Genomic DNA, 13,361 nt, shown 5'->3' with positions numbered 1-13,361 from the left:
TCTAAGTTTGTTTTTTGAAAGTCTGTTTTACTATGTTGATTTTACTAAGCAATGTTTTGATAGATAGTACAAAATACGATTTTTCTCAGTCTTTGTATTCCACAAAATGTAGCCCCGGGCTTCTTCCGGGTTAGACGACTACTTCCGGTATTGCATGGTGTCGTGTCCAGTCGGCTGCTGTCAAGATGTGAGTATGTTTGCTGTTTGTTTTTCCCCGTCAAGTTATGTAAACTTGATATCTTTTCTACATTCTATCTTGTGTCGTTCCAGGTCGAAAGTTACGTTCAAGATCACTCTAACATCGGACCCAAAATTGCCATACAAAGTGTGAGTATGTCACCGCATGTGAAACGATGTTCATATCTGTCCAGTTTTCGATCACATAAAATTGGGTTTGTCACTTTGTGTGAGGATCATAAGTATATTACGCCGATATATTCATTCCGTATTATTGTTCTAATGCATATCATTCATTGATACACAAGAAACAGTTGTATTATATATTATTTTGATTTAATGAGCCAAATTCTGTTACAACATATGGCAACACGATCAATATTTTGTGTATATGAAATTTTCATTTATTAACACGATGGCAAAATCTGCTACAGTCAAGACCACACATTTGTCCTCATAGTCAATTTTAGGATTATGATACTGAAATTGTCATAATGGTACTCACTGTACACATTATGGCAGAAAATTAGAGTGTTAATCATACAAAGGGCAAATAAATAATATGTTGTGGTTCCGATTACACCTCTTTAAAATTTAGGGTAGGCAGGTAGGAAGGAAATTTTAGTAATGTAAAGTACAAACTAATAGCACATTTATCAATGTGTAATTGTTTATTCAGTCAAGCTTGCTGCCATCATGTTGACTTTCTCTATCAGAATGACTGATGTCCATTGGTGCCGGGGAAAAACAATGGTATCTGAAAGCTTATTTTAATCATATCTCGTAATAAAAAACAAGGGTCGGAACCAAAATTGAAGGGTCAGTCGGGTAATCGGAGCCACAACATTTTTTTTTTTGCCAAATGTAGATTGTATGCTGATGTTACAGGATAAACCTCATCCTCATCATGCTTATTGCAAAAATCTGTTTGTACATACATGGCCTTGGTGGTCTAATGTAATATTACATTATATTATTATCAACTCAGTAATGTAGGAAATTGTAGTCCACTAGTCCACAGTAGTCCAGTCTTCCAGCCAGCTTTGCATGTGGTAGCATGGTGATTTTTAAAAAGATTTTCTGAAAAGTTACCTCACAGTGATATAAGGCGATGTTCATATCATTGTGTATATCGCTGTCAGGATCAGTCAGTGTTTCTGCTGAATGAAGGTTTCATTTGCAATTTTAAAGCTGCAACTGACTGCTCAATTCGAAGTATTTGGAAACGTTTGAGTTTGTAAACAGCACATACAACAGGAACATTTTTAGCTCAACTTCTCGAAAATTCTGATGACTGTGGACAAGTATGATGAGTCTTTGACTGGTAAACTGCAGTATTAGTTTAGCAAGGATTAAGGATATTGTTCAGACCAATTTCCCCCAGCAGCGCCAGTCTCCTTGGTTCATTCGTTAAATTACCCAATTCACGCTTATTTCATATTTTGGCCTCCATGGACTGTCATTATAGCTTTCATTGGAACAAAATGGCTTTCAGTAAAACCTTTTTCCTTAAAACTAGTGGGGACCTGGGTAAAAGTTCAAGTTATCTATATTCAAGACAACCACATGTTTTAATTTTCAAAGACAATGTAACAATATATTACTGCATGTAATCTACTCATCTTTGGATCTTGACTACAGTTAAGCATTGATGACCATATTATTGCAAGTGAGCATTATTGTTATCTGCCAGTAAAACTTGGTCCTTTTCAATATTTTCTTCAACTTTTGACAATATTGTAGGTTATTTCCGGGGCGGTGGGGTAGCCTAATGGTTAAAGCGTTGGCTCGTCACGCCGAAGACCAGGGTTCGAATCCCCACATGGGTACAATGTGTGAAGACCATTTCTGGTGTCCCCCGCCGTGATGTTGCTGGAATATTGCTAAAAGCGGCGTAAAACCAAACTCAGTCAGTCAGTAGGTTATTGCCCCAATAATGTATTCACTATCACCATGATCACTATCATAATCCATTTTCACTCTTTTCAAAATTTACATGACTACGGTAAAAAGAAAGAATGGTTTAGTTGTGTGTATGGTGAGTTCAGAGCTGAAAGTTTGGGGACTGTTGGTCTCTGAAGGCTATTTTTGTTTTTAAACTTTATATTGTCAGTGAAGATTTTCGGCTAAATTAGGACACTTGGGACTACAAAATGAGAGCGAGATAGCATGAGGTTTTAAATTAAACATTTAGTGGTCTTAAATCAACGATAAAGGACCGCAAAATTGAAAACAGAGTAGCTTTATCTTCATTCTAGCACGACTGATAAACGTTTTAAAACCCGAACTGTTTGGCACACCTGGCGAACACAAGGCTTGCTTGGAATTGGGGCCATTTTCCTGGAAATAAGCTTTTAATCGTCCCATTGAGGGACAGGTTGTGTAATGAACAAAATAAGACATTTTCAACAACATAAATGCTTTATTTCAGGAACCAGTATGCTTGTATTTGTAACAAGTAGCATATATAAATAAAAAAAATACAGTTTATACTGTGAGCAAGTACAATTCTTTGATTTTTCTCAAGCGAATTATTGATCTCCCCTACTGTATGACAATCACTTTAATTAGCGGTCTTAAACTGCCATTTAAGTACGGTTTTGATGAGCTCTCAGCCAATCGAGTATCACACAATGTCCACAAACAGTCGTGCTAGAATATAGAAGGAAATAGCAAGGACTAGATGGTGAATTCAATAGAACTGGGAATTCAACACAACATGGTTTGACTGTATATGGTAGTATATTGGTACATTGCTTTCTTTCTTGATCTGTAAACACTGTCAGTTACTGATTACTAGTGGCTTTTTTGAGCTTTGTAATATGGACATGATGAAATCAATCTTTCATATATTTCTAATATATTTTTTTGCAGTTTAAGTGTACCAGAAGTAACACCGTTTACGGCAGTGTTGAAGTTTGCTGCAGAAGAGGTGAGGTGGTCATATATCTGTAATTCTCAACCACAGGAGCATGCCATTATTGCAGGGTTTTATCACTAATATCAGAAATACTGCTTTCCATACACATGAAAAGAATATGTACACAGTAATGGAAACAGTTCCACTGACAAGCCTGAAGCATGTTAATAAGTCTGGACGGAACACAAGATAACATTTATTAGTTTATATCCGACTAGTATTTTTACCTATAACCATGATTTTGCTGGTAACATGATCTATGTCAATGAGCCTGTGAGTGGGGTTGCATGCAAGATGTGGTATGTATAGGAATGATTTAGCTGTTTTTTATTACATTTATATTAGTGAATCCTATAGACTCTCAACTGTGATGTTGAGGGCTACCAGGTATGAAGATAGGCTCCAATGATATCAGGGTACCAACAACAGATGAGCTGTCAGGTATCTGCTAAGTCTTTTGAAAACTGTAGATCAAATTTGTTATTGTCTGGCAGAAAACGTTTCATGACAATGTTTGGTCACTTTTCTCAAAAACTACAAGTACAATCTTTTTCTAATTTGGCATGATGCATTATAATTGTTTTACAATTTAGAATTTTTCAAATTTTCATGAATTATGATTTAATAATAAAACAGTTGTCTATGTAAGCTATCATTATGTCAAGACACAATAACATCTGAATTGTCAATGATCAATGAGTGGAGAAATTCTGACCACAACAGGACACATTTCTATGAATGCAGGATGCTGGTACTATAGCGTTTTATCAGTGTATGAAATAAGGCCCGTCCGACCGCCCCAGACGGGTTAAGATTTCAGACGGACGGTCTAGATTTACAGCTAGCCAGCCCGATGGTCTGGTAAAATATTTAGATGTTATATACCTCTGAGTCCTTTCTTGATGTCTGGTCTGGTTAAATCCATTTTGGACTGGTAACATTTTGAAGTTACCAGCCCAGATGTCTGGCTGGTGTTTGGGCTTATTTCATACACTGGTTTTATTTATCTATTTATTTATTTATTAAAGTCTTAAAGTGGGCCCGTTGAATCGATATGACATATTCGACTGAGACATATCGTCTAAGCGATTAATCAGATTCAACAAACAGTGCAAATTGTCCCCTCGAACATGCATTGATTGTGCCACGAGTGTGCAGAGCATGTTCTAGTTATTTAATAAGTTGGATGTCGCGACCAATCAAATTGTGTTTTGTTGTCCCATGGTAAATGTTTACTTACAAGCATGGCTTTGTCTGCTTCAAAGAAATCGCACCTCGATTTTTCACGGTGCATTTCATTGCTTATCTTCTCATTATTACAATAAAAGATCATAAAAACTTTCTTTTCCCATGCAAAAAAAAGTTGTAATAGAACTGTTTATCTTCAGTTTCAAGTTCTTTAATAAGATGGTTGAATCCAATCTTTCATACAACAGCTTCTTATTATCTTTGCTTTGGCATTGCCGCCTTCTTCACATAGTATTGTGCAGCAGATAACTGCTGCTGTGTCTGCTTCAGACATTTTGTTACCATGGAGACAAAATACTGCGAGATATTATGAGATTGAGACTAATATCAGCAGATTGAATTAGCAAATCAATCAGTCGATGTTCGTTACAACCACTCAACATGTTGTACAATATTTGGAAATCGGCAGATATTTGCACATTCTGTAATACTTATGTATATGTTTCAGTTCAAGGTTCCTGCCCCCACCAGCGCTATTATAACTAATGACGGAATAGGAATCAACCCCGCACAGAGTGCAGGTAGGTGCCATGGCTAAGGGTCAGAAAACAGTTGAGCTCATGAAAATAGCCCTAGACAAGTGGCCTAGCAGCAATGTTTTAAACCATGGAAAAAATGACTGGGAATATTTGTCTGGTAGAGGGAATTCTTTGATAGGAACCTCTACTACACTTAGCTCTCAACATGTTCCTGCTTGAAAAAGACCGCCTCCGTGGTGTAGTGGTCAGAGCGTCCGCCGAGAGCGGAAGGTCACGGTTCAATCCTCGGCTCCATACCAAAGACCGTTAAAATATGGTACTTTGTTGGTCCCTGCCTGGCATTAATGGGTACAACAAGGACTGGTCGCCCAGTATACTGTGTGTGGGGTATTCATGCTCCACTGTGGCATGATACCTGTGGGCTAACTATAAAACCAGCTTCAGTCTGGGCTAGTACAAGCAGACGACGCGTGCACATACACACGCATGCATCAGTCATATGATCAAGCACGACGTTAAACCCAATTTCACCTCACCTCACCTCCTGCTTGAAAAATTCACCATGGTTATGTTTGCATGCCATCTGCATTGTTGAGAGACAAAATTACACCAGACAAAGACTCTTAATCATGTTGATAGAGAAACAATTTGAGATGAATGTTTATCATGTTTAAGTGTTATTGCTGATTAAGACTTTATTAGTGCTATCTGAGTTAAGGTATTTTACATTCTTCCATTTGATTGTAACCTTTGTTTCCAGGCAATGTGTTCCTGAAGCATGGCTCTGAGCTGCGGTTGATACCCCGGGACCGTGTAGGTCATCAATGAGCTGGCAGCTCCACATAGTCTCAGAAAATCTCATTCTCATATATCATCTCTCACTCAGTGTCCATGGCAACACAGCATCCCAAGATCCATGGCAACACCCAGCATCTACATGGAGGCCTACACAACTGACACCATCATCGATAGCTGCATATATTTACAATTATAAGTTGTGACTCAGTGAGCCAGTCTTCTATAATCCATTACTTTGCCATGTTAATTTGCTACTTGATAGATGGTACTGTTAGATATCTGTTTTGGGTTTTGTAAATATTGTCAATGTAACTAAGATGGACTGATGGTTGATGAAGAGGAATGACGTAGTTGTTAGAGTGATTGAGCAGTGTAAGTGTTGTTTAACTGCTTTATCTAGTCACTTCAGCCTAATTGCAGTCTGGGGCAGTGGGGTAGCCTAGAGGTTCAAGTATTCGCTCATCATGCTGATGGCCCGGGTTCGATTGCGCACATGGGTACAATGTGTGAAGCCCATTTCTGGTGTCCCCAGTCGTGATGTTGCTGGAATATTGCTAAAAGTAGCTTAAAACTAAACTCACTCACTTATTGCAATCTGTGACTGTACAACTCTTCTGTTGCCTGGGTCTAGTATAGTTTAAGATCATTCTATTACGCTCAGATAATAAGTGACCATATTATATAACTATAAAATGTATTCTTATAATAACAAAGCTCTGGCTGGTAGAGTCAAAAGTTAATACACACGTTTTTTGACCATAAAGAGTTTTCATGGCCATTGATTGTCAACTTGCTTCTTTATGTACATGATACTTGTTGAAATTTCCATAGGTTGTAAAATTATGAAGTTGTAGGTGAAACGATTACAAATCTCTACATTTGTCTTTTTCTGTTAAATATTACTGTAAGATATTTTTGTGAAAAATACCTTCATTTGTTATATTTATTATGTTGTGTGTAGTTTTCAGAGTGACAGATGTGACTGTTACGAAGCCTTCATCTGTTGTTACAATGGTACATGATGTCAAATGATGCATTACAGTTTTGTGATTACAATCACTGACATACTGTCCATGTCTTGAATGTTATGATCATTACACCAAACCACACTGTCTGAATAATATAGTGGTTTCATTGTCAGTTTGAAATCACCTCAGTAAATAAGGCTTTTTTTTAAACCAGATCAGATGGTATATGTTAGAAATCAATGTTCTTTTAAAAACCTTAGAAATACATACGCTGACATTTTTTAGTTGAATCACATCACTGCTCGTGTTTGTTGTCTAATTTTGCAAACATATATTAACAATCTGTGTCACATACAGTTTTTGTAGCCATGGACTCACTGCCAATATTTTTGTTTGTCACTTTGCAAATAATTCCTTTTCTCTATGTTGTCTAAGTCTGGATTGAAGTCAGTGTGTTGGTGGCATCGATTCATAGTGCAGAGTTGCTTCCCTTTGGCATGCTCAAAGATAGAATCCCAGTACAGTCCAGTCATGGACCCAGGTTTAACAGCACCATACCATACCCGTAGGTTTCACCAAAGTAGTAAACATCTGAAACCTACATCGTTTCTGGTTTTTCTCCTGTATAAAGCTGACAAACTGTGGTGTAACTGGAATACTGTTAAATCCAGCATAACTCACCGATGTCTGTTGAGAATCTTCCACCAAGCATATTGGCCCTTTGTTTCTTTGTATTGTTTGTTGATGTTAACACCAACATGACCAAGTGTTATGTACATGCCCACCATGGATGCTGATTTCAGAATTAATGCACGGTGTCGGTCAATTTTTAGTATCTATTTTCTCTTATATGAGTTAATATATTTGCAACCAATTCACAACAATATTAGGGTTCATGGGTTTGAACCCTGTTACTCATACAATTAGGCAAATCCATGCCCTTGGCTAAAGAGGGATGGGAGATCTCTTGGCTACACACCATCAAGTATTAGGTGAATATTGTTGATAATAGATGAAAAAGGACCTTGTTGGTTGTTTGAGTCAATCACTTCCTGGTGGCTTTGACCGATAAAGTTGAAAAAGGTACATCATTATGGAGGAACTTTTCATCAAGTGTTTACTGTGACTAAAATCAAATTGAATTGGAGTACAATAAGAGGACACTCTTGTACGATGTGTAAGATGAAGACTATTGCTACTGAACTGTTTCAGATGCTCTGTTGGTTTATGATACAACCTGCAATGTGTTATTTATTCAGGTAATGTTCAAAATAAGTGTACATATAAAGAAATAAAGTCAATTTTAATTATTTCCTTCAGTGTATTGTGTCATAATATCTTCTCCAATATAGAGACTTGGTTGATGGTGTCAACGAAGGTGTCTACGAACTCTAACAGGATAATGACTTATAATATCAATTATACTGGATTGTCTGATCAAAATCCTCCCATGCACACACACACACACACACACACACACACAATCATTGCATGTACCTCTGTAGTTCCTCCCAAATTCAATCACTGTATTGTCTGGTCCAGATCCTCACACAAACATACAGGAGTTGATGTCATCATCTCTCTGACCACAAACAGCCATCTGATGAAGATGATCAGTTTGCAGTGAAGAGATACACCTGTGTGTTCAGCTATAAGACTCCTAATTGGTCAAGTTATGTTTGGTAAATACCAACATTGAATAATATACTGCTTGAGATAATATATCTGACCAAGACAACATCCTACAAAATAATCAGTCGATTTATGTGGTGTCTAATATCCAAATGTTGCTCACAGGCACTGGTCACACAGTTTGACAGATAGCAAGGTCTTTACTTCCTGCTGTTGCTCAATGCCTGAACGCAAGTGATTTGCTGCTGGAATGCCTGCCAAAACTCCAGTCACCATAAGATGATGTTCCAGTTTGGGGCACAGTCGGCTGCTGAAACGAAGCAGATCGTAGCATTTTCCCCGGCTGAGTTCTTGCATGTAATGTGGAGGTTGATGATGGAGTGCTTTAAAAACATCCGAACTATTTACTAATTACTTGAGGATAGAAGTTTAAAATGACTTCAGATTCATCCATTATGAATTGGGTAATGGCAATCACTGAATACAGAAATAGTTTACATGTTCAACTGTCTCAGGTGAAAGGATTTTCCAACTAAGACTCTCATTGCTTTTTAAATAACCTGTAGAATCCTAACTTTTACCATATCGCTTGTTTTTGACTCAATCTGAACAAGATGTAGACAGTATAATATAAGATGAAGATCCTCGATCTTCTATTTCTCCAGTCACTGGAAGCTCTTGCACCATCAGTACTTTACAGCTTGCCAGAAAAACAAAACAAAAGTCCGCAACATTTCTCATTATGATGTTTGTATTTCATGATGCTTAGGGACTCATCGTTAACAGAATCTGTCCCAGAATTCATAGCTTCATCCTCCTTGTTCAGTATTATTTTCACAAAGACAAAGAGTTATGTATCATTGATCTTTGATAACATATTAAGTACTGATTTGTCTGACTTGCATAAGCCCAGCCAAACAGTCACATTATCTAGGTATTGTACAGGGTAAATACAAGGTGCCTTCACGAGATTGTGCAGAAGTTTCCTCAATGTCTTCTATCAGTACATATATATTAACAACACCCAATTCTTTCTTTTAAATTTGTCATGCCAATGCATTATTATAGTCGTTCATGTATAACAAATGAACTGTAGTAACATGAAAGAATCATTTCTTTCATGGTATTGTCAACCAAAAGGTCAGGGGAGGAAACTCCAGTCTAGCTCATCACTAATCTCAGACAGGCAGCCATGTCTATCTCTGCAGAATAGGTCCCATTCTTGTAAGGCTTGACTAAATGGGACTGGGTGGTCGTGCTCTCTATCACCATGGCCCCACATGCTGGTAACATGACCAGGCAATAAACTACTGGTCTGCCTGGCTCAGAGTTGATAATGTACAGAACATTTTACTGGATAATGCTAGCTGCAGCACAGCAAACTATAAATGCATTAACATATACCATTTTCTCTTTAATGGAAAAAGAGGAGACTTATCAAAACCATATACAATTAGAATTTCTTTTCAGAGACTGTTGGTAGTGAACAAATGGTTACAAGGCAATTTATACAATACTTCATTGCGGTTATCCATTGTTTTCTATAAATAGATCTACAATGGACACAAGAAAATATGAACTGTCCTGTAAAGTGTAACTTATCAAGGAGCACTTATAAAGATTACATATAGACTGGATAGAAGGTGATTCGTGGAGGGGGCTTATTGGATCAGACACCTAACATGATCAATATGGTAGTATACACTGTCCATGGATGCTGGTCGTCAACAAAAACTGTGCACCTTCGCCCTGCTAAGGGAAGTAACTCTGAGTGGAAACTTTAGTCAACTTTGCAGACTATGGTTCAAGGATGTAATAACAGAAAGAATTCAATGAACTGAAATAAAAAGTTCCTGATTATGTTAACTATAAGCAGGATCACTCTATGTTGAGCACATGGATATAAATGAAGGACAAAATGAAAACCTCATCAAATCGCATAAAAACAAATAGTGCATATGCAAATGAGTTCAGCTGATCGCATGAATGAATGTCAAGAAAAAATGGGTACTTAAAAGTCTGAGAGTTTACTTATAATATCTGAATGCAAACAAAATATGGTAATACTGCTCACGAAATCAGGAAAAACTCGCAAATAGTTCACATTTATACATGTGACAGAAAAACAAACTGGACACCAGTAAGTGTCCCTAAATGTTGACAATGCAAACACTATGTTCATTCAATTTACAGTGCTTAGGCTGGACCAGTTTTATGTCTTGTTTCACAATTTCTTTGTTAAAACAATAATTAGTTGTCAGAATTACATAAAGACAAATATAATGTACAAATTGTCAAACTCTGTGTTTATATTTTCAGAAAAAATATAATTTTAAAACATCTGAAAGACTAAATGGTACTGTATAACTGTAAAACAAGAAAACAAAATGGCCTGGCCTTCATATGAAACTTAGCATATAAACAAAAATAATAATGAATTCACTAAAACATTCCATGACAAGAAATTGCACTATATCAACAAATACTACTAGGGTGACAACATCCAGTAACTCAAGAGGGAGATCCATCCAGCATTATCTGTTAACTCAAAACAACGAGAAACTCTAACTTGACTTACTTGGAATGACATAAAATAAAAAATTGAGTAATTTGAAGTTACAGCAGAAAAAACATGGGTTAAAATGTTGACCTTTCCCTGAAGATCCTCAAGGTCAAATTCAAATCAATGGGACCTTCTCCATATTTATTGAAAAACATTTCCTTCGACAGACAAATATAAGAAATGACTATTATGTGTGAAATTTGACACTAAAAGCTTTCTCTTGTCAGCAAAGACCTAAAACTCACATAACTGCACTCATACTGAATTGTCTCCCTTTCTCCTATTGCTTCAAATCCACATGGGTTTGCAAACAAACCACAATGTTACCAAAGCATGTCACATGCAGAAGGACTAGATGTCTTGCTTAGATGATGCACATTATATATGTCAGGGAGTGTTTTAACTTTATAGAAATATAAACAATATTCTCAAACACAGAACATTTTTATGATGTTATACGTTTTTGATGGTGTGTACTTCAATATGAATATATGCAGACAACAAAAATATATGGATCTGAAATCCTGTTAAAAGACTGAAGTACATAGTACCGAATGTAAGAAACAAACAAACTTGAAAATGATGCGTCAAACAAGGAGATTTTGAAGCAGGCTTCACTATGCATGTGGAACACAAAACTGTGGTTGAGTTACAGACACAACTATATTCAAAACCTAAAAATCTTAGAATTAAAACCAAAAAAGGCTGCCTGTGTAACAAAAATGCATTACAGAGAAATGTAGTGTCATAAAAAATATATTTCTTTTGACAAATTTCTCAGAAAAATAACTTGAGGAGAGTATTTTTGTTGTGAACTAGAAGTTTGTCATCATGATCACTAGAACAATATTCCATTGATGATCATGATAGCATGTGATCATTGAGTGGAATGACACGACTGAGACACCTAGGTTACAGGTCTCCACTGGAAATGTAGCTGAACACCCGTTAAGAGGTAGCTTCAAGGAATGTTGAAAAAGAAAACAGCAAGAAAAATAGAGAGACATTGCACACGACAGTTTAGATTTCACTTGGGAGGTAGGAGGAACATCTACAAACCCTTCACTGAATGCCCTGTCGCTGTCATATCTTTTATCAGTTAATATGACACAAGTTTTATTCTTTTCAAACCAAACCACACTGACACGTGATGCTGCTGTCCACATTTTTGTGATCTTTGTTTTCGAGCCAACCTGTTTGAAAAGAAGCATTCATCATCATTTTATAAAAAACCTTTGCAACCACCATGCTTAAAATGATATGCATACAGTAGCATTCATATGGTCATATTTCGCACCTGTACAAAAATATGTTCGTTTTCCCCGTCATCTATAAACGAGACTATGTACACACTGATATGCTGACCCCAGTCTCCATGAACCCTGCCATGACGCCTGAGATACTTGCATGTTCTAGTTCCACGTCCTCATCAGTCGTCCTGTAAACCAGAAATACACACAATGTCAGCATTCCATGAGAGAAAACATTCCTGACAGAGCTACTCACTTCACCTTAAACCAGTTGGTATTTCCACTGACTATATGCACTAAGATATACTATCGCTATGCTTTCACAATAGACAGGTGTAGCCATAAGTTTTGTTGCTTAGAATTTCTAGTTTGTGTTTCCGTATTTCCCATTCATACACATGTTTGTTAGTTCTTTGAGTGAGTGAGTGGGTATGGTTTTACACCGCTTTTACAAAAATAAAAATTTATAGCAATATTCCAATTTTTATATCACAATATCCAGCAGGGGCGGGGACACCAGAAATGAGCTTCACACATTGTGCCCATGTTGGGAATCGAACCCAGGTCTTCAGCGTGACGACCAAACGCTTTAACCACTAGGCAACCTCGTCGCCCGTTAGTTGTTTGAAGTGATGAAGCATTTAGAAGTGATGAATGATTTTTTGGACATCAACTGAAGAAGGAGAAAGAATTTACTCTGAACATCGTGCTTGCCAAATACAGTTGAAATCACCCAAATCTTTGGTCTTCAGTTGAATAGGAGCAAGAATTTAACTTCAAAACATCATGTTTGACAAATAAAGAAGTTGATGTCCAAAAACTCTTTGACTCATGTTTGTTTGTCGTTTAACACTGCATTCTGCAATATATCAGAGACAGTTTATGATGTCAGACTATAGATAGTCAAGTCTGGAACAAACCAGATTTGGTGCTAGTGTGTGGCATGATAGGATTGATATAGATAATTGTGGTAAAAGGAATTATTTTCTCAACCATTCCATCAAAGTTGGTGAACAAGAACATTACTGACCCATTCATCGTCGTCCACCCCTCTGCTAGGTCCTGAGGCATGGGGGTGTCTTTTATGTCTAGCTTCTTGTCCATAGCACTCAGCAGCTACAACCCAGGAGGGACAATGTTACAGATATCAGACAGTACAGGGATGTTCAAAACCAGTCTAAGTAAACTTTGGTTCAGTAGTATGCGTTACACTGCTATACTGAGTCTAACAGACCCTAGTAGAAGGTTTACTTAGACTGGTTCAAAACTGACTGATGGCCAGTGAACAAAGGAGATACTGCCTCCCCCGGGTGTTTGCTTGGTTGT

General features: G+C 37.1%; 2 protein-coding genes across 2 annotated transcripts in view; one reads left to right on the top strand and one right to left on the bottom strand.

Moving 5' to 3' along the window:
- Window positions 1-95: 95 nt before the first annotated feature.
- LOC124276073 (ubiquitin-fold modifier 1) lies at window positions 96-6,077 on the top strand. The gene is made up of 5 exons (XM_046711727.1): window positions 96-187; window positions 271-327; window positions 3,052-3,109; window positions 4,794-4,866; window positions 5,585-6,077. Coding segments are annotated over exons 1-5 (258 nt in total). The 5' UTR covers window positions 96-185; the 3' UTR covers window positions 5,653-6,077.
- A 2,877-nt stretch (window positions 6,078-8,954) lies between these two features.
- LOC124276072 (coronin-7-like) overlaps window positions 8,955-13,361 on the bottom strand; it is a 29,041-nt gene continuing 24,634 nt past the window's right edge. Inside the window, 2 exon segments of the mRNA XM_046711726.1 lie at window positions 8,955-12,223; window positions 13,066-13,151. Coding sequence (XP_046567682.1) covers window positions 12,127-12,223; window positions 13,066-13,151 — 183 coding nt within the window. The 3' untranslated portion in view covers window positions 8,955-12,126.

The sequence above is a fragment of the Haliotis rubra genome, unplaced genomic scaffold (assembly GCF_003918875.1).
Source record: "Haliotis rubra isolate DU_JTF1 unplaced genomic scaffold, ASM391887v1 Scf205, whole genome shotgun sequence".
Classification (NCBI taxonomy): Eukaryota; Metazoa; Mollusca; class Gastropoda; order Lepetellida; family Haliotidae; genus Haliotis; species Haliotis rubra.
The sequence above is the reverse complement of the archived record's forward strand: the minus strand, read 5'-3'. Positions and strand labels throughout refer to the sequence as shown.